At 45.8% G+C, this 21345-nt stretch overlaps 1 protein-coding gene across 1 annotated transcript; it reads right to left on the bottom strand.

Moving 5' to 3' along the window:
* Positions 1 to 1554: 1554 nt before the first annotated feature.
* LOC126210147 (cuticle protein 64-like) lies at positions 1555 to 19618 on the bottom strand. Its single transcript, XM_049939297.1, has 3 exons — positions 19447 to 19618; positions 5790 to 6047; positions 1555 to 1976 (listed from the first exon to the last, which is right to left on the bottom strand). Exons 1-3 carry the CDS (start codon positions 19456 to 19458, stop codon positions 1716 to 1718), a joined length of 531 nt encoding a protein of 176 aa, XP_049795254.1. The 5' UTR covers positions 19459 to 19618; the 3' UTR covers positions 1555 to 1715.
* Between the last annotated feature and the right edge of the window lie 1727 nt (positions 19619 to 21345).

The raw sequence follows: 21345 nt of genomic DNA, 5'->3' as shown, positions 1-21345 counted from the left end.
TATGGAATCGGTGGGTTCAGGAGGGTAACACGGAACGCCGTGCAGGATCCCAACGGCCTTGTATCACTAGCAGTCGAGATGACAATCTTATCCGCATAGCTGTAACTGATCGTGCAGCCACGTCTCGATCCCTGAGTCAACAGATGGGGACGTTTGCAAGACAACAACCATCTGTACGAACAGTTCGACGACGTTTGCAGCAGCATGGACTATCAGCTCGGAGACCATGGCTGCGGTTACCCTTGACGCTGTATCACAGCAGGAGCGCCTGCGATGGTGTACTCGACGACGAACCTGGGTGCACGAATGGCAAAACGTCATTTTTTTGGGATGAATCCAGGTTCTGTTTACAGCATCATGATGATGGCATTCGTGGTTGGCGTCATCGCGGTGAACACACATTGGAAGCGTGTATTCGTCATCGCCATATTGGCGTATCACCCGGCGTGATGGTATGCGGTGCCATTGGTTACACGTCTCGGTCACTTTTTGTTCGCATTGACGGCACTTTGAACAGCGGAAGCTACATTTCAGATGTGTTACGACCTGTGGCTCTACCCTTCATTCGATCGCTGCAAAACCGTACATTTCAGCAGGATAAAGCAGGTCCTGTACAGGCCTTTCTGGATACAGAAAATGTTCGACTGCTGCCCTGGCCAGCACATTCTCCAGATCTCTCACCAACTGAAAACGTATGGTCAATGGGGGCCGAGCAACTGGCTCGTCACAATACGCCAATCACTACTCTTGATGAACTGTGGTATCCTGTTGAAGCTGCACAGGCAGCTGTACCTGTACACGACATCCTGTTTGACTCAATGCCCAGGCGTATCAAGACCGTTATTTCGGCCAGAGGTGGTTGTTCTGGGTACTGATTTCTCAGCATCTATGCAGCCAAACTGCGTGAAAATGTTATCACTTATCAGTTCTAGTATAGCATATTTGTCCAATGAATACCCGTTTATCATCTGCATTTCATCTTGGTGTAGCAATTTTAATGGCCAGTAGTGTAGTTATCAAGCGTGACTATTTGCATCTGGGATTATTACACAGAAAATTTTTTTAAAATCTTTTTTCCTAAAATTTGTGAAATTTTGGTTTTTAAAATTGATAATTCTTTTGTACCCGTCTAATTTATTTGTCATTCGTAAAGTCTGTAGTAAAGGACTTGTAGATGTTATTTCGCCACACTTCTAATAAACTAAACTAAACACTCGAATAGGCCATGAAGGCCCAATGATACTGACCGGCCGCCGTGTCGTCCATAGCCCACAGGCGTTACTGGATGCGGATAGAAATCCAGTTTTTCAGTTTCAGTAACAGTTTGTAGGTGTTGTAGTTCTTTGGCCACAGCTCCCTGGCTGACAGTGTGTGAATAATATGTTCCAGACTTTTTAACTCACCCTCTCCTTACTGACGCTGAATGATGACTGGATGTCTGGATTTAGATGTTGATTGACTGTGATCCTTTGAACAATATGTAGGAGCCGTTGCAGGATAACAGGGTGGGTTAGGAAAGAAATGGTGGGTTAGGAAAGAAATGTAAACCCAAAATTTGATGATTAATCACAGTAATGTTTTTATTGACTTTCTGGTGGTGTCACATGAAATTCGAGGGTGAGGTGCAGTTTCGATGGGAGCAGTGATGGACGATGGTGCTTGGCGATGGTCGTGGCTGTGGAAGCCGTGTCATGGTGTTGGCGCACCGTAAGGCCCTAATGGTGTCCGTATCCGTAACCACCATATCCCAGACCGTGTCCGTATCCTCCGTATCCCAGGCTGATGGCGGGGGCGGCGGCGTATCCCAGACCCAGTCCGTGTCCGTAGCCCAGACCCAGACCGTGGCCGTAGCCCAGGCCGATGGCGGGGGCGGCAGCGATGGCGGGGGCGGCGACTGCCACGGGGGCGGCGACCGCGGGGGCGGCGACGGCCACCTTAGCCACGGCGGGGGCGTAGTGGGTGGTGCCGTAGCTCACCTGTAACCACAAGCAGGGCAACACCAATTACAGCAGGGTTGGATGCAAACTGTGCACTGCACAGAAAATAGTTCTTACAAGGCTACCGTACCATCCTAGAGCATAATCGGCACAGTGACACCAGCTGACTGTTCAGAAAAGTAATCCTGATTAAGCTTAAAGTTAAATATGATTTATATCTAATGACGAAAATGAAGAAAAAAGATATAGAAGACGGATACATTAATGTAATAAAGACAATGTACAAAGGACACAATTGTAGAATTAGAACATCATTGGGGAACTCTGAATACTTCGAAATAAGAGAAGGACTTAAACAAGGAAGTATTCTATCTCCTACACTTTTAATGTTGTGATGGAGGGCAGTTAAAGATGTAGTAAAAGACAAAAAGATGATATTTGCAGATGATACGGTAATATGGGGCGATAAAGAGGTAGATGAACAGTTACTTGATGCGTGGAAGGAAATAATGAAAAGGTATGGATTAAAAATAAATAAAGATAAGTGTGAAGTAATGGTATTTGGAAGAGACAAAGGGATGAACGGAAATATTACTTTGAATGGAGAACCCCTCAAAGTGGTAGGCAGTTTTACTTATTTAGGGAGTAAATATCTAGTGATGGAAGAATAACCAACGAGATTAATAGGAGCTTACAGAAGGGAGGCAATTTGCACCAAACAATAAAACACCTGATTTGGAAGTTTCAGAAAAAGCAAAACTCCTTATTTATAAGAGTTACTACTCCCCTATTGGCGCCCATGGAGGACAAAAATGGACAGTGACAGAAAGGGACTGGAGCAGACTGCAAGCAAGAGAAATGAAATTTGTCAGAGCAGTTAAGGGAAAAGCAAGAATGGACGGAGTAAGGAACGTAAATATCAGAAAGGACCTTAAACAAGAAAGTATGAGAGAAGAAATTGAAAAAAAGAATTAAGATGGTACGGGCATGTTAAGAGGATGTGTGGGCAGAGACTCCCCAAAATTATGGAAGAACTAAAGATGGATGGAAAAAGACCTAGAGGGCGCCCAAGAACATGGTGGAAAATGGGAGTGAGAATATCTGTAGAAAGAGAGGTGTGACCTGGCAGCAAGTGGAGGAAGTAAAGTGGTGGGAGGACCGAGCCAAATGGAGGGGACTCGTCAGCACCCAGACCTGGCAGTAGCTGGAGCGGGATCCGATATAGATAGATAGCGCTATGAAATACATGGCATTTCAAAATGAATATATGTGTTTCAAGATTTATTACATTGAGCTTAAAATTATACACAATACTTCAAATAAATGAGCAACTGGAACAGTTTTGTTGACCTTTACGCAAAGGAAAGAGTACTGAACGACCAATAGTGACTGCAGAACGTCTTGAACGAGTGAGAGTCATTGACCTGTAGCCGCAAGAAATCAGTTCGTAATGGTAGTCGTGAATTAGCAATTCCACTCACGGCTGTGTGGTCATTTTCAAGGGGACCCTTACAACTACATCACTATCGTTTGTAGTTGTTACAAGCTCTAAAGCCTACAGACTGCAGTTTAAATGCCAACTTTGCAAACGAAATGTTGCTGCATTAGGATGAAGATTTTCTGGACCGTGTCGTCTTCAGTGATGAACTGACACTTCACTTAAGTGAAAATGTGAACATAAAATGTGTGGCATAAAATCCCCATGGGATTAAATAGTTGCAACGAGACTGCTCTAAATTGAATTTTTCTCGATGCATATCCCAGTGGCAAGTTCATGGGCCTTTCTGCCTCGGTAAAGCAACTGCAACTGATGTTTCTTATCTCGATGGGCTCTTTCGTTAGTTGGAAGGAGTTGAATCACGGAATTTTATTTGGCAGCAAGGTCGTGCTCCACTTCGCTGGCGTAACTTACTATGCCACTGACTAAAGGACGTTATACCCGACCGCTGGATTGGTAGCAAATGGCGGGCAGAATGACAACGTGCTTTTAATGATCTCCACGTTCACACTAGGTCTGAGGCCATGCGAGTTTAATTGTTTTTTGGGGAGGGGGGGGGATTCCACAAAGGATGATGTTTATGTGCCAGATTATCTACCCAACTCTAGAAACACCATTGTTGCAACAATTACTCTAGACACAATGATCAAGCTTTGGTAAGAATCCGTCCGTTGACTCGATGTGTGACTGACTAAAGGTGCTCACATCCAACGCTTGTAAGACAAACTGTTTGAATTACTCTTTCATTTGATGTATTGGTTATAGTTGTACATTCAATATAGTGAATGCTACAAAGCATTAAAATCTGTACTTTCATTTTGAAACAATGTGTCTTTTAATAATCAAAACGTTATGACCATTGCCCGCTGCAACATTCATTGTTGCCTGGTGGCGTGCCGGGCAAGTGAGATGGTAAGAAAATGTTTACGAACTGCCAGAGCACATCGAGCATACAAGGATAGGATTCACATAGGAAAATGGGATCACAAAGGCCATCCAGGACTATTACATAGTGTGGCAGTTGTTTACTGATATGCTACAAATGCTCGCCCAATACAGCAGGTCATCAGAGTTTTGTTCAGATCCATCGAGACACGACTGACATCGACGCTGCATTGAACGGTGCACCCTCACAAGGATACTTGGTGTATCTCGAAGACATCCTGCTGTTGCAACAATTCCGCCCACTAGATCCTCCGGCGATGTACGAGGTAACAGGTGTTTCATACACATAACCCCCCTCCCCCAAACACACACACACACAGGAACGAATCGACTGGGGACAGATCGCGTGATCTTGGTGGTCATGGGACTGGGCCACCGCGACCTGTTCAGCGGACGGGAAAGGTTGCCTGCAGACGTGCCCTTACTTCTCTGCTGCAGTCCGCGGCGCTCCATCGTGCTGAAATCGAATGCGTCGACGAAAAAATATGAGAACATCATTCAGAACCTCTCGTTGGAATACGGTCCGGGAGAATATACTGCCCCAATAAACATCTCCGACGATGCCAGTCCATACGTTAAGGGTAAATTAGCGTTCTGAGACATGAGTATGTGTTAGCAGTCGGTTCAAATCTGCCTACGTATGGAGGTCGTGATGTTTCATCACATCCACGAGTGACAATGCAGCCTCACCGATGAAGAGGACATTCACTGTGAAGCTTCGGTCTGCAGTGGATTTCTGCAGAAACCGCCGCACAAATCCCATACACTGGTTGTAGTCCGCTGGTTGCAATGTCTGGATGCACTTGAAATAAAATGGGTGCAGCCCTTCGTCATGCATAATGCACCAGATGGAGGGTTGTAGGATATCAGTAGCGCGGGATGCAACTCGTGTACTTGTTGACGGCGTACGCTACACCTTTTCCAGAAACGCTTTCTTCCTTTGTTAACTGTCGGTGATGTCTGTTGGTGACCAGCGTCCGGCTTGTGCGCATGGAACGAGCCGGTTTCGCACAATCGGCGATGCGGGGTGACCAAGAATGTGTGACACGGCAGCTTTCTATCGTGATATTTCGCAGAGATTCTCGTCCATTGCAGTTGGCCGCGCCATAAGTCAGATGCAGCTCAGCCATTTGGCGGTACGTATAGGTAGCCATGTTACTGCCAACACTTTGACAGCGTGAATGGGGACGGTCTCCGTGCTCTCCGCCCGTGTTTCTACAGCAACACCCTATTGTGACCGTAGCGTACTCTCGTGGTGTTTGCGACCCCCGGTTACTGATTCTTGTATTGTATTATGCCTGATGTGCCATGTCAGTTTGTATCACCCTGTATGTCTGGAATACCCGGTAGAGTGGTGCCCACGAGTATCGAAACTTAGGCGCTAGTGGTAGATAGCGGAGGGTACGTACCTGCGAGACGGTGGAGACGGCAGCGGGGGCGTGGGCAATGGCAGGGGCGACGGCGACAGCGGGGGCGTGAGCGATGGCGGGGGCGGCGATGGCTGCGGGGGCGGCAGCCAGGGCCAGGCCGTGTCCGTAGCCTCCGTAGCCTCCGTATCCTCCGTATCCTCCGTAGCCTCCGTATCCCAGGCCCAGCAGACCTCGCTTCTCCTGCTTCTTCTCCTCCTCAGCAAACGCCACGGTGGCCAGAGCCAGCACTACAATAGCCTGGGAACAAAGGCAAAGTTGTTGGTAGCTCAGTTATATGTCCAGGAAAGCATATGTATAAGTTCGTAGCATTCCAAGGCAAGAGTCAATTTGACAAAATCATTTTCTTGGTGGGTTATTAGCCAAGTATGGCACAGCGATCTCGCAACGTTTCCACGAGTTCCTACACGTCATCTTCAAGTGAAGTGGTGACGCCCCCTGAAGATGACGAGTACGAAATTCGTCGAAACGCTGCGACAATACCACACAACGACTAGTCTCATAACCCGACACGGTTAGGTCAGTGAAACTGGTCGAGAATACCTGCATTCCCATAAAACTATTTTGAGTATGAGACTCTTAACAATAACTACAATAGCGACGTTTCGACACACTTTGCAGCTTTTCTCTTCAGGATGACTAACGGCTGGATTCTGGTGCTAGTCTTCCCCTACGTATTTCGATTCTCAGGGGGGTCCCGAAGCCACACTCTGGGATTCCATTGAACAATTCGAGGTAAAGGTTGCTATGGGGATAGCGTGCTATTTCCTGTGCTCCTCAAACACGGAGGATGGCTACGAGTGATACCAGTCCAGCGGGCTACGGGCTTTCCCCAGCCAGCTCGGTTTCGACAGCAAGAAACGGCCAGAAGAGAACTGCCGATCAGAATGATCGTCTCGCTGTCCGAAAACGCTACTCCGGAGTAGAAGCTGCCGATTCGCTCATGCTCAACAAGCTGCCGATTTTCACTCTGCAGCGGAGTGTGCGCTGATATGAAACTTCCTGGCAGATTAAAACTGTGTGCCGGACCGACTCGAAGTCGGGACCTTTGCCTTTCGCGGGCAAGCGCTCTACCAACTCCTTTCTTTCTGGAGTGCTAGTTCTGCAAGTTTCGCAGGAGAGCTTCTGTAAAGTTTGGAAGGTAGGAGATGATGTACTGGCAGAAGTAAAGCTGGGTAGCTCAGTTGGTAGAGCGCTTGCCCGCGAAAGGCAAAGGTCCAGAGTTCGAGTCTCGGTCCAGCACACAGTTTTAATCTGCCAGGAAGTTTCATCTTCAGACATGCTCTCCCCCTCATAGAGGCCTTCAACGTATTCTTTTCACATATCCTCTCTCTCCTCTGAATTTAAGAGTGGAATTCCCATTGCACTTTTAATAATACCATCCTTGCAGTTAATTCCATCTTAGTCCGTCCTTCCAACAATCATTTATTTTTCGATTTCTTCACGTTTTCCATGCAGCCATTTTGCGTTAGCTTCCCTGCACTTTTTATTCATTTCATTCATAAGTAAGCTGTATTTCTGTATTCCTGAATGTCCCTGAACATTATTGTATTTTCTTCCTTCATTGATCAACTGAAGTATTTCTTCTGTTACCCACGGTTTCTTCGCATTTACCTTCCTTGTACCTTTTTTTTTTCCTTTCCAACCTCTGCGATTGCCAATTTTAGATATGTCCTTTCCTATTAGTCTTATTTGGTAGTGGTCACAGGCTGCTGAGTAACAGTCAAGAATCGGTCAAACATGCGTTTCATGAACCACTTGTTTCAGAGATGTATTTCATTTCCTTTTCATCCAATAAATCTCAGCCTGGTGTCTACCTTCCCTTTTATCTGTTTCATGTGGTAGTTTCATTTTGAGTCGCACCAGCTTGTTACTGCGCAATATTTTATCTTTGTTACTGTTTAAAGTGACTTGTCATCAAAAGTGTAATCAATCAGTCTTTGATATTTTCGCCTAATTAAGCTCAATACCTTCATTATTTACATTCAATTCAGGTTCAAGCCTGTGCACCAATCTCCATCTTCCGCCGGTCTTCCTATGACAGCGGTACGTCGTGCTAAGATTTTAGGACACACAACATTCATAGGCGGATAATATGAAACAAAAAAAATCTATCTAGTAAGTATCAGCTCTAAAATACGTACTATAAGAGCTATGAGCAGTTGTTCGTTTTCGATACTGTGAAACACATCTTTTCTACGGCAATAACTTTGATTCCCAAATTTTTGGAGGAGGTAGTGTGAACCAAAACAAGAAAAAAAAGCACAGTAAATATGCACTCTAAAATGCGCGGTTTCAAAGCTACGTTCATTTGATCAGAAGCAGAGATGTGTTTCACAGTAGCTAAGATGAACAAATGCTCATAGATCTTCAGGTATGCATTGTAGAGCCCATGTTTACTACACTGTTTTTTCTTTTTTGGTCTATTTACTGCTTTGACAGATGCTTAACAACAACAGTACCAGTAGATGTTTAACACTGCCAGAGATATAAGAACGATTTTCGCTTTTAACTTCCTAACCAGTCGTTTCCAGACAGCATTCTCTGTCATCTCTGAAAGTTTCTCATTACGGAATCGCCCTGTATATTGTTAGCAATAGCATCCCTGTAATACTCCGTTAAGGTAGCCCCGAAATTACCTTTAAATCCGTCGATTTCGTTCTGTTAAGACGATCTGCCGAGTTTCATTTGGAAGGAAGTCCTGAACCTAGCCACAAATCTGGAGTGACGTTCGGTAAATGTATAGAAATAAAAAATAAAGTAAATTGGTAACTTTTAAACGTGGCGCAAGTCACACTGCTGACCGATTTCAAGGAAGACGGAAATGCGGATGGCCTGGTAACTCTAGCAGACAGCCCAAGGCAAGTAGCTCGCTCTTACGTCACGTTCAGCTGTTTGCTTTCCTGTGGCAGCGGCCGACGGTTGAGTAAGGGGGAGGGCGGGGGGGAGGGGAGGACAGGACTATAGCATGAAAAGAAGGGGGATGGGGGATAGGGATTGGTTATTACCTCGACTTCCGTTGTTTTCTCTGGGACTTGCCCGTTGGTTTAGAAAGTGGTTTCCGTTTTATGAGCGCTGGAAGCAGCTCCATATTTCCAGACTCTGCACAGCTGGCTTCTTACGCCCGGGTCATGCGTCCGCATTTTTCTGAAAGCGCTTAGTCTGAGCATTTATACTTGAGGCGCTGAATCAACGAACCACACAGGGATATTTAAGAATTTATCCGATCCGTAAGTGTACCCTGATAGAGAACGAAGTGGACGTGAATAAACTACACAGAAAATTGTTAGCGGTGAACGATGCGTCAGAAACTTATTAGGGATAATCGTGCTCTTAATCCGCATTCAACCACTGTAATTTAATTAATTTAGAGAGATCAGTGTGTACAACTGAAGCGGATCTCTCTAAATTAATTATCATTTCTCTCAGTTGCGGATGCCCTATGTATCAAAGCTTGTGCATTGTAATTTAACCGCCCTGAGAAGGACCGGTGCAAAGGCGGTCGAAACCTCGACAAATTCCGTAGTTGGTTCAGTGCGGCGCCTAATACCTAAAAGAATTTCGTTCAGAACTGTAATTTAAGATTTTTTATAATTTTTTAATCGCTTTTACTGCTTGGCTTGCGGTCTCGGACGTAATGTTCCGCACAAGCGCAGAAACTTGTCCATTAATACATGAAAATATTTGACACTATCGGAATTATTTTGCTGAAGGAGTCTATGATTACCACTGCTACACCCACACGTTTTAACTTTATGTGGCTAGAAAAACGGAGAAGAACACAATCGTAGCAATTCTGATGTGATTGTTACAGACGTGTGAAGAAAAGAATGCGCAGTCGTAGGAATTGAGGAGGTGTAGAGTAGTGGAGGAGAGGAAAACAGCCGATCCAGGAACCTTATTTCTTTCAAGAATTTTATTAGTACTGTGGACCCTGTTGCAACTAAATTAAATGCGCAAAACATTAAGAATGGACAGGATGACGGGATGTGCGTTAAGAGCCGGCCGGAGTGGCCGAGCGGTTCTAGGCGCTACAGTCTGGAAACGCGCGACCGCTACGGTCGCAGGTTCGAATCCTGCCTCGGGCATGGATGTGCGTGGTGTGCTTAGGTTAGTTAGGTTTAAGTAGTTCTAAGTTCTAGGGGACTGATGACCTCAGCAGTTAAGTCCCATAGTGCTCAGATCATTTGTGTGTGTGTGTGTGTGTGTGTGTGTGTGTGTGTGTGTGTGTGTTAAGACATCAGGGAACAACTTCCGTGGTATCAGACGAAAGACAGAGACTGTAATGTATCATAGAAAAACTCGAAAGTGTTGGATGTAAGCGCTACCCTGAGGCGATGGGGTTTGGTACAAGAGAGGACGTATCAAACTAATCAGCTTACTGATGACATGAAAGAAAATCCGGACTGATGGGAATTGGAAATGTGGACTGAGGGTTCCGTAAAAACATGACTACGTTAATAGAGAATAATTTCGTGTGGTTCAGTCACCTGGTGCAAGTCTTTCTGTCGGACCCCACTACGGTGACTTGCGTATCCCTAGCTCACCCCAGTTATTCAACTGGTGCAAGAGGTCTCACAGTTTAACGTGGAACTCGAACCACTTGTTGTTTCTCGCGACCCCTCACATCGTTGAGAGGTGAAGGCCGGGTTAAAACGAAAAATCAGCCGTCCGGCGGAGATTCGATCCCGCGACCTCTCGGTTTCTAGGCACGCGCTTTATCGCTAGACCGCCGCTACCGATATGTATTTACATACTGCATCTATAGACTTTTAGGAATGAGTTTACGAGTTACAAAATATGTGACATATATGGACGTCTCTTTCGATTGCAATGACTTAGAAGCTTATTTTTCACACAGACAAGGGACCGTTGACCTTAGTTCCCGACAAAAATTCTCAATACTTCTAGCCGTTCCTGAGAATAAGGGGTCTTAACATGGAGAGATGGATGGACAAGAATTGCCACAAAACTATATATATATATATATATATATATATATATATATATATATATATATATATATATACTTAAAAATTGACCGTTTTCGGATTTTTTCCCCTTTACCTGTACTATGAAACATTGCTTCTTGGCAGATTTCATTATTCTAGATCAACGGGAAGTATCAGTAGGTTTGATGAGTGAGTTTGTAAGTATTGAAATATGTGACGTAAATGGCCGTAACTTTTGAGTGCATTGACGTACAAGCTTAAATTTTTCCTGAGAAAGAAGGGGCCAGTGAGAATGAAAAACAGATAGAGGGGCGAAGTACAAAGGGATCCTATAAGGATTCCGTTTTTACCCGCTAAGGTACGGATACGTAATGGTCTGACACTCTACTTCTTGTAGCCCTTGAATGGCGACTTTTAGTCGCGATTCTATGGGCATTCTGATGTCTCAGCTAGATTGGTTTCTGCACCTTAAATCATTTTACCGAGCGCGGTATATGAAGTAGCCAATAGTGGCCTTACGCATTTCGGTCATTTTGAAGTTGACTGCGCCTTATGCAGCAGAAGGCATTGCTTTGCTGTTTCGTTCAGAAGCGCCGAAGCGTTGCCTTTGAAGCGTCTTTACACGACGCAATGGCACTGTTGTTTAGTTTCCGCATGTAACGGCTGTATGTACCATAAATAGATGAAGAGTTTTTAGATGTTGCTAAAATATGAGTTCAGAAGATTTCCGTCGATTTACATGGCAACCGTGAGTGATTAATCGGTTTATCTGAGGAGGATGCGCGTAGTCACACACGATACCCCGACACAAATCCGTATTGTCATAGTCGGTCAGTAGCCATTCTTAAAGCCACCGTCCACTGCTACACTTAGGTAACTAAAGTCATGCGATACCTCGTAATATCGTGTCAGACCTCTTGTTGTCCTGCATAGAGTAGCAACTCTACGCGACATGGACTTAATAGGTCGTTCATTGCAGAAATATTGACTCATGCTACCTCTAAAGCCGTCCATAAAGGCGGACGTGTTGTCGGTGCAGGGTTTGTGCACGAACCGACCTCTCAATTATGTTCCGTAAATGTTCCATGCGATTCATGTCGTGAGATCTGGGTGGGCAAACTGTCCAAAATGTTCTTCGAACGAATCACGAACAGTTGTGGCGCTGTAACATGGCGCTCTGTCATCCATAAAAATTCCGTCGTTGTTTGGGAACATGAAGTCCATGAATAGCTGCAAATGGTCTCCTAGTTGCGAAATATAAAACATTTCCAATCAGTTGTCGATTGTGTTAAAGTAGAGGAGCCAGTCCATTCCATGTAAACACAGCCCACGCCATTATAGAGCCACCTCCAGCTTGCACAGTGTATTGTTGACAACTTGGGTCCTTGGACTCGTGGGGGGGAGGGGGGGGGGGAGTTACCACACTGTAAGCCACCAGCTCTTACCAACTGAAGGCGGGACTCATCTGAGCAGGTTCTGCAGCAGTCTTCTAAAGTCCAACGGATATGGTCACAAGCTCTGGAGAGGCACTGCAGACATGCAGTTAACAAAGGCATTCGCGTCGGTCGTCTGCTGCCATACCAAATTTCGCCACACTGTCCTAATGGAGACTTCCGTAGTATGTCCCACATTGATTTCTGCAGTGATGCTTGTCTGTAAGCTTTGACAACACTACACAAACGCCGCTGCTCTCGGTAGTTAAGTGAATGCCGTCGGCCAGTGCGTTGACCGTGGTGAGAGGTAACCCCCGAAATCTGGTATTCTCGATACACTCTTGACACTGTGGATAACGGAATATTTAATTCCCCAGCGATTTACGAAATGGAATGTCCGATGCGTCTAGCTCCAACTATCCTTCCACGTTCAAAGTCTGTTAACTTCCCGTCGTGCAGCCACAATCATGTCGGAAAACTTCTCACATGCGTTACCCGAGTACAAATGACTAATGCAGTGCCGTTTCATCCCTTTGGCCGTCTGTATATCTGTAGCGCTGGCCGGGGTGGCCGAGCGGTTCTAGGCGCTTCAGTCCGGAACCGCGCGACCGCTACGGTCGCAGGTTCGAATCCTGCCCCGGACATGGATGTGTGTGGTGTCCTTAGGTTAGTTATGTTTAAGTAGTTCTAAGTTCTAGGGGACTGATGACCTCAGCTGTTAAGAGCCATATATCTGTAGCTATTACATAACTTTGTCACATCAGTATATAATGCGATAGTTCAATTTGGAAAAGCAATGTAATGGAAATGAGCGTTTGGCGTCATTGGCCGGGAGGCCCCTTGCGGGGCAGGTCCGGCCGCCTTGGTGCAGGTCTTATTACATCCGACACCACATTGGGCGACCTGCGCGCCGGTTGGGGGTGAAATGATGATGAAGACAACACAAACCCAGTCCCTGAACGGAGAAAATGCCCGACCCAGCCGGGAATTGAACCCGGGCCCGTCCGACGGCAATCCGTCACGCTGAACACTCAGCTATCGGGGCGGACGGAAAAAGCAATAATGCATTACCTGTATTAACGTGCCACAGCAATGCCTGGGCGACGTGGTTACCGTCGTCGCTGGCGGCGCAGCGTTCCTGTTTATCGTGCTTTGAAGGCGATAGACATTGATCTTGCTGGACAGTTCAATAAACAACAACTAATTGGAGGTCCAAACGTATTTCGTGTACTACGTTTGAATTTTACATGTGATGTACAAGCCGTGTTTGGAGGTAGTACATGGCTTACACTTGCAGTTGTGTGGGGCAATCATTGCGATTATGGTGGCCTTGAAGCATTTCCAGATGCAAATATTCTTACATGGAAGACATGGAGTATAGCAGAGACAACAGGACTTTTGGCTAAACAGCCGTATGGTACACTTGTTCCAAGTATGCCATTTGTGTTGAGTACTAGAAGGAAGAAGAAATTGAATGCAGATGAATACTTGTTTATCTGGGCTAAAGTTGGTATTGGAAATTCTAAAATAAAGATTAATTGTGACTGTATGTTATATTACAGACAATAAAGTTTGTCCTACCCGAGAACCATCCTTATCTATCCCGTGAGATTTTTTTTTAAAAAAAATTAAAAACAATATTCTCTTAAAACATTGTGGCTGAGCGCCTCGGTTGCTCGCTAGGCGGGTGACCTTGAGCGGGACTTAGTCGCTGCGCTGCTTCTGATTGGTTAGCAGGCTGTGGCGCGCAATTCGAACCGTGGCGCGCATTCAAATCGGGGGAACTAAATTCAGGTTTTAATATGGTGACGCTTCGGTCTGTTCATTGTGAGGAAGTGTGCTGAGTACCAAGTCAATAAAAAAAGTGAATGCAAAACAGCCTTTTTCACTTAAAATTGAGGGACTTTGTATCGAAAAGACACAAGTTTTCGATTTAGGCAACACTGACTGGTTTCTTACGAATCGTGTTCTGTCTATTAACCATCCCTTAAACATATCCCATATCCGCAAAGGCAATTATTGCAACGAAGAAAGATCAACATATGAGGGCTCTTCGGAAAGTAAGGCCCCATCGGTCACAAAATGAAAACCGCAGTGATTATCAAAGATTTTTTTATTCGCAACAGTTAGCTACCCCTTGCAGCTGCCTCTCTGAATAATCGCCACTCTAACTTAGACATTTGTCTTTCACAGAAAGCAGCCGCCTGTGCTTTCCGTCAATTCTCAACACTGGTCTGATTTTCGTTGTTTGTGCCAAAATGTTGTCTTCGTAGCCAGCGGTTCATGTGGGCAGAGATGAACAACAGAGGGAGCCAATTAAGGCCTGTGTTGTGGGTGAAGAAACAGTTCCCATCGAAAACGCTGCAGGAGCGTCTTCATTGCCCCCTTCAGAATGCGGCTGAAAATTGTCTTGAAGAAAGAAACGCTTGACATTTATGTTATGTGGGCTGCATAGCTTCAGACGAAATCTCTCACCAGAGAGAATACATAGAAAGAATACATACAGTAGAAAGAATACATAGAAAGAAGGATCCTTTATTGTATGATTATATGATAGCGGAACAAACACTGGTAGCAGTTACTTCTGTAAAATATCTGGGAGTATGCGTGCGGAACGTTTGAAGTGGAATGATCATATAAAATTAATTGTTGGTAAGGCGGGTACCAGGTTGAGATTCATTGGGAGAGTGCTTAGAAAATGTAGTCCATCAACAAAGGAGGTGGCTTACAAAACACTCGTTCGACCTATACTTTAGTATTGCTCATCAGTGTGGGATCCGTACCAGATAGGGTTGACGGAGGAGATAGAGAAGATCCAAAGAAGAGCGGCGCGTTTCGTCACAGGTTTATTTGGCAACCGTGATAGCGTTACGGAGATGTTTAATACACTCAAGTGGCAGACTCTGCAAGAGAGGCGCTCTGCATCGCGGTGTAGCTTGCTCGCCAGGTTTCGAGAGGGTGCGTTTCTGGATGAGGTATCGAATATATTGCTTCGCCCTACTTATACCTCCCGAGGAGATCACGAATGTAAAATTAGGGAGATTAGAGCGCGCACGGAGGCTTTCAGACAGTCGTTCTTCCCGCGAACCATACGCGACTGGAACAGGAAAGGGAGGTAATGACAGTGGCACGTAAAGTGCCCTCCGCCACACACCGTTGGGTGGCTTGCGGAGTATAAATGTAGATGTAGATGTAGATCCACATACTTGGCGGGAGACACTGTTGTTTTAGGCATTTCTGTGTGATCACTTTGCGCTCTGGACTGAATAGAGCGACGTGAAACGAATCGACACTGCCCGACACGTCTGTGCGAAGTTCCATCGGATTTTCACAGTGGTTTCCAATTCGCCCCTAATCGGACATTACTTTCCGAATACGCCTGGGAGGGAGCCTACAAACATCGTCCACTCTTCGCCTCTTTTTATCTCGCTCAGTGTACACCAGTTACTCTCACTGAAGCAAGTGTTTACTGTTGCTACGTTACTAGTATTACGGCAACTCAGCGACTGCACGAGTTTATATAACCTGCAGTGAGCCTAGCGCTGTGTTTCAAAACAGTTATGCAACGCTTACCCTGAATAACGCTCTTTCTTCGCATGAATGTGTGTCCGATACCGATGACAATATTCCAAGAAAGCTCCGTACAAGCACTGCACACATCAAAAGTACCAAACTCAGACTACATATTACTTGACAGGGCGTTGCTTTCCCTTGAGTGATGTCTGCGTATCTATTTCGATTTCTGTGGTACGGACTGACGTTGATGCAAAGAAATCGCACGGTGCTTTTCCCTGAATAACGCCGCATGTGCAATAATGTGTGACGACGGCGTGCACATAGGAGCGCTCTATTGTTAACACTCCGTGCTTGTCTGAAATGACTGAGATAGCAAAGCGAGAGAAATCTGGTGGACTCATACTTTACAGCTCATGCATCCAAGCTGTTGACAGTGAACAATACACGGAAGAATGGAACATAAGAATAGGGAAATGATAGGTAACGATCAGGTTGGCTTTATGGAAGATAAAGGAAGTAAGATGAAGAAATATAGACATGTTCAGAGGATTTGTCAACCTAGAATCTGCGTTTGACACTGTAAAATGGTGATGGATGTCCTAAATTCTGAGAAACGTCGGAGTAAGCTATAGAGAGGGTAATATATTAGGTGGAAAAGGCGGAGAAATTAGAACTGAAGACGAAGAACGAAGAGCTATTTTAAATACTAAGAGCTATCAAGCTTAGGATTTTCATGGGCTGTGTGTATCACTGCAAGTGAATACCACTGAGTTTCAGTCAACGAGACAGTGGGAAAATATATTCCCCGATTGTGTCTGCACGGTGTTCAATCTCTAATGATATTATTGTCTACTGAACATTGAGATCTAGTACAAACAAAATGTAACACACGGCAACAAAAAATTTACAGCTGGTTCTCAATTCCGTGTCTATCTTTGCCTCGTCTCTTCCTTCGAAATAGAAGTTGAAACATTGTAAACAGACCGCATCCAAGTATTGCTACGTTCTATGAAAAAAATGTCAAAAGTTTTAGCATTGCGAGCCTGTTTCTCGAAGACAACGCACTTTTTAAAACCAGACATGCTCTCCACGTAGTGCTCTTCCACTGTCGCCCTTACATCTACATCCTCCAAATCTCTGTGAAGTGCATGGAAGAGGATACTTTTCATTTTTCCACATGTTACATATACTTTCTGCTACATCGGCCAATGAAGAATTAGGGGGACTGACAGGTTTTATGCCTCTCTGATATGTATAATTAATATATACTTTAGAGGAATATTGGTAGCTTCCTCGTTACTTCTAGGTGCATCAGCCAAACGTCAGTCTAGAAAATTCGTTATTTTGTGGAGGTAGGTGGTGTCTTAATTGCTCTGTCTGTGGTTCAAATGGTTCAAATGGCTCTGAGCACTATGGGACTCAACTTCTGAGGTCATTAGTCCCATAGAACTTAGAACTAGTTAAACCTAACTAACCTAAGGACATCACAAACATCCATGCCCGAGGCAGGATTCGAACCTGCGACCGTAGCGGTCTTGCGGTTCCAGACTGCAGCGCCTTTAACCGCACGGCCACTTCGGCCGGCTGCTCTGTCTGTCAGCGCAGCTATTCCGAGTATATCCACTGGTGTGTATGAACCAATAACCAATCCCGCGACCTTTCTTTCTACATGTAAGTTCCCTCTTTAAAGGTTTAATCTTCAAAATTCGTTGATATTTCTTTTGCCAGACATGACATTTTTGGAAAACTTACATTTCAGCGTCATTAGACGAAACCATTCTGCTGTTCAACAAGCCCTTATTTGCATATGATTGCCATCTACTGTTGACTCTCATAAAAATATTCTCCGTGAGAGAAGTCAGCCATAAGATATCTGTTTTAATATGCGAACATCAGTTTTCTAGAATGAGATTTTCACTCTGCAGCGGAGTGTGCGTTGATATGAAACTTCCTGGCAGGTTAAAACTGTGTGCCGGACCGAGACTCGAACTCGGGACCTTTGCCTTTCGCGGGCAAATGCTCTACCATCTGAGCTACCTACGCACGTCTCACGTCCCCTCCTCACAGCTTAACTTCTGCCAGTACCTCGTCTCCTACCTTCCAAACTTTACAGAAGCTCTCCTACGAAATAGCTTCTGTAAAGTTTGGGAAGTAGGAGACGGGGTACTGGCAGAAGTTAAGCTGTGAGGAGGGGACGTGAGACGTGCTTAGGTAGCTCAGATGGTAGAGCATTTGCCCGCGAAAGGCAAAGGTCCCGAGTTCGAGTCTCGGCCCGGCACACAGTTTTAACCTGCCAGGAAGTTTCAACAACTTTCTAGTTTCCTTATAAACCAAATCCTGCCATTTGATTCAACAACGGCTAGACTTTCTTGCATTTCATATCCCTAGATGTTGAAGTATTACCTATTTAAGGGACTTGAATGTATTTGTAAGTACTCACAGGACCAAGAGAAAATTACTGGTACATTTTCGCCCATTTGCAGCTAATTAGCTATTACTTACACAGTGTGTCTCTCCTAAGAGTTGTCAAGCGCATTTTCTGTGTTTTTCGGCAGATATGTGCAATTTAGTTTTTGCAACATGCAGCTGGAGTGAGACCAAAACAATACTGATCATCACTGCTTTCATGCGACGTCCAGCGTCGATGGAGGAAGGCATCGGTTTGTTTCCCGTTACACACGAAACGATTTTTGATGTGGAATTTTACCTGCCATTCGAGAGTGCAGTTCAAAATTAATCTTTGTTTATCGATAAGTGTTAACAGGGGCAGTAAAACACGAAGAATAATCATTACTCCAACAGCGACGGTAATGCTACAGCCACGCAGAAGCCTCTTGTTCAGTCACTGATGAAGTACTGAATATTTATCGAGTTTTGCTGTTCCTGTTAATACATTTCGGTGAAGGGAATATCGCACTAGATTAATCTAGTAGCGCTCGAATGGGCAGGCAAGATTTCGTTTCAAAAATAATTTTGTTTGAAACGGGAAACAGACCGACTCATTCCGTCGACGCTGGGCGTCGTATGGAAGACGTGATAAGCAGAATTTGTTTGGGCTGACACTAGGCACAAGAAGGAAAAACGAAATTGCAAATATCTGCATAGAAAATGCCCCAACCAACTATAGGAGAGACAGTCTGTAGCAGATCAGGCTACGTATTTTGCTTCTTCCTCGTAGGTAAGTAATAAAATGGTTCAAATGGGCCTGAGCATTATGGAACTTAACATCTGAGATCATCAGCGCCCTAGACTTAGAACTACATAAACCTAACTAACCTAAGGACAGCACACACATCCGTGCCCGAGGCAGGATTCGAACCTGCGAACGTAGCAGTAGCGGGGCTCCGGACTGAAGCGCCTAGAACCGCTCGGCCACAAGGCCGGCTAGGTAAGTAATCATTTGTGAAATTTGTAACGCTACATTAATGTATATCCGCACGGGCAACGTGTAGCGTTGGTAGAATTGGTCCCAAGATGACCACTGGGGAGAAACTAGGCTATCTGTGATAGTCGAGAACTGTGTCCCAAACAACCTGCCGTACCCTGCGACAAGTCAGTCACTAATCAGTCTAAATAACCTGATGAATTGCAGCTACTTTTGTTGGCATCTATACCCATATATGTTAGATAGTACGGTACAGGTTTTGCTGCATGACAAGGAATTCTGGCCGTCCGATACTGGTCGGCGGGTACACCACAACCTACGAGAACGCTAGAATTCCGCGACTGTTTACTCACCAGGACCTTCATGTTGGCTGTGAGGTAAGGTGTTGCTGTCACTGGTGGTGGCGGACTGATGTTTGCGAGCGGCCCGGCCTGGCTATATATACCGGCCAGAGTTTCGCGAGACCGGACGAGCGCGCCGTATCCTTTCACAGAGCTGGACGCCGCGCCACGGCACAGGACGGGGTGAAAGGCGAGACCGTCGCGCCAATTCGCCCGCAAGGATATATCACTCACTCCTACGGCCTGCGGCAACGGGAGAAACGTGCAAAAAACGCTGGGGCGCGACGCGGATTCCGGTCACGCGATGTCGAACCGCCGTCGCAGCGGGCCGCCGCACTCCCCATCTGGCAATAAGTCGTAGGCCCCTGACGGTTACAGGGATGCCGAAACTTCATTAACACTGCTTTATTATTACTGTGACACCCAAGGCTTAGGCTAGATCAGCTGCCGCCCTCCCCATCTGGCAATAAGGCATAGGCTGCTGACGATGAGTAACGAGGCCGAAACTTCAGCAATACTGTTTTATTATTATTGCGGCTTTCTAGGCTTACACTAGAACAGCCCGTAGAAGCACCGCCCCAGCTGGACGTGTATCAGCCACCACCCTCTCCATCTGGCAAGAAGACATAGGCAGCTGCCGATGAGTAACGAGGCCGAAACTTCAGCAATACTGCTTTATTATTACTGTGACTTCCATGGCTTAGGCTAGATCACCGAGACTTGCACTGCCTGCCGCCCTCCCCATCTGGCAATAAGGCATAGGCTCCTGACGATGAGTAGGGATGCCGAAACTTCAGGAATACTGCTTTATTATTACTGTGACACCCAAGGCTTAGGCTAGATCAGCTGCGCTCTCCCCATCTGGCAGTAAGGCATAGGCTCCTGACGATGAGTATTGATGCCGCAACTTCAGAAATACTGCTTTATTATTACTGTGACACACAAGGCTTAGGCTAGATCAGCTGCGCCCTCCCCATCTGGCAATAAGGCACAGGCTGCTGACGATATGTAACGAGGCCGAAACTTTAGCAATACTGTTTTATTATTAATGCGACCTCCATGGCTTAGGCTAGATCAGCGAGACTTGCACCGCCTGCCTCCCTCCCCATCTGGTTCAAATGGTTCAAATGGCTCTGAGCACTATGGGACTTCTGAGGTTATCAGCCCCTAGAACTTAGAACTACTTAAACCTAACTAACCTAAGGACACCACACACATCCATGCCCGAGTCAGGATTCGAACCTGCAAACGTAGCGGTCGCGCGGTTCCAGACTGTAGCAGGTAGAACCGCTCGGCCACTTGGCCGGCTCCCAATCTGGCTATAAGACATAGGCTCCTGACGATGAGTAGGGATGCCGAAACTTCAGAAATACTGCTTTATTATTACTGTGACACCCACGGCTTAGGCTAGATCAGCTGCGCCCTCCCCATCTGGCAATAAGGCATAAGCTGCTGACGATGAGTAACGAGGCCGAAACTTCAGAAATACTGCTTTATTATCACGGTGACTTCCAAGGATTAGGCTAGATGAGTGAGACTTGCACCGGCTGCCGCCCCCCCCCCCTTCTGGCAATAAGACACAGGCTCCTGACGATGAGTAGCGATGCCGAAACTTCAGTAATACTGCTTTATTATTACTCTGACACCCAAGGCTTGGGCAAGATCAGCTGCCGCCCTCCCCATCTGGCATTAAGGCATAGGCTGCTGACGATTAGTAGCTAGGCCGAAACTTCAGAATGAGATTTTCACTCTGCAGCGGAGTGTGCGCTGATATGAAACTTCCTGGCAGATTAAAACTGTGTGTCGGACCGAGAGTCGAACTCCGGACCTTTGCCTTTCGCGGGTAAGTGCTCTACCAACTGCGCTACCCAAGCCCCGTCCTCAGCTTTACTTCTGCCAGTACCTCGTCTC

Source organism: Schistocerca nitens, chromosome 10 (assembly GCF_023898315.1).
Source record: "Schistocerca nitens isolate TAMUIC-IGC-003100 chromosome 10, iqSchNite1.1, whole genome shotgun sequence".
NCBI classification, from domain to species: Eukaryota; Metazoa; Arthropoda; class Insecta; order Orthoptera; family Acrididae; genus Schistocerca; species Schistocerca nitens.
Note: the sequence above shows the minus strand (reverse complement) of the source record. Positions and strands in the feature narration are given on the sequence as shown.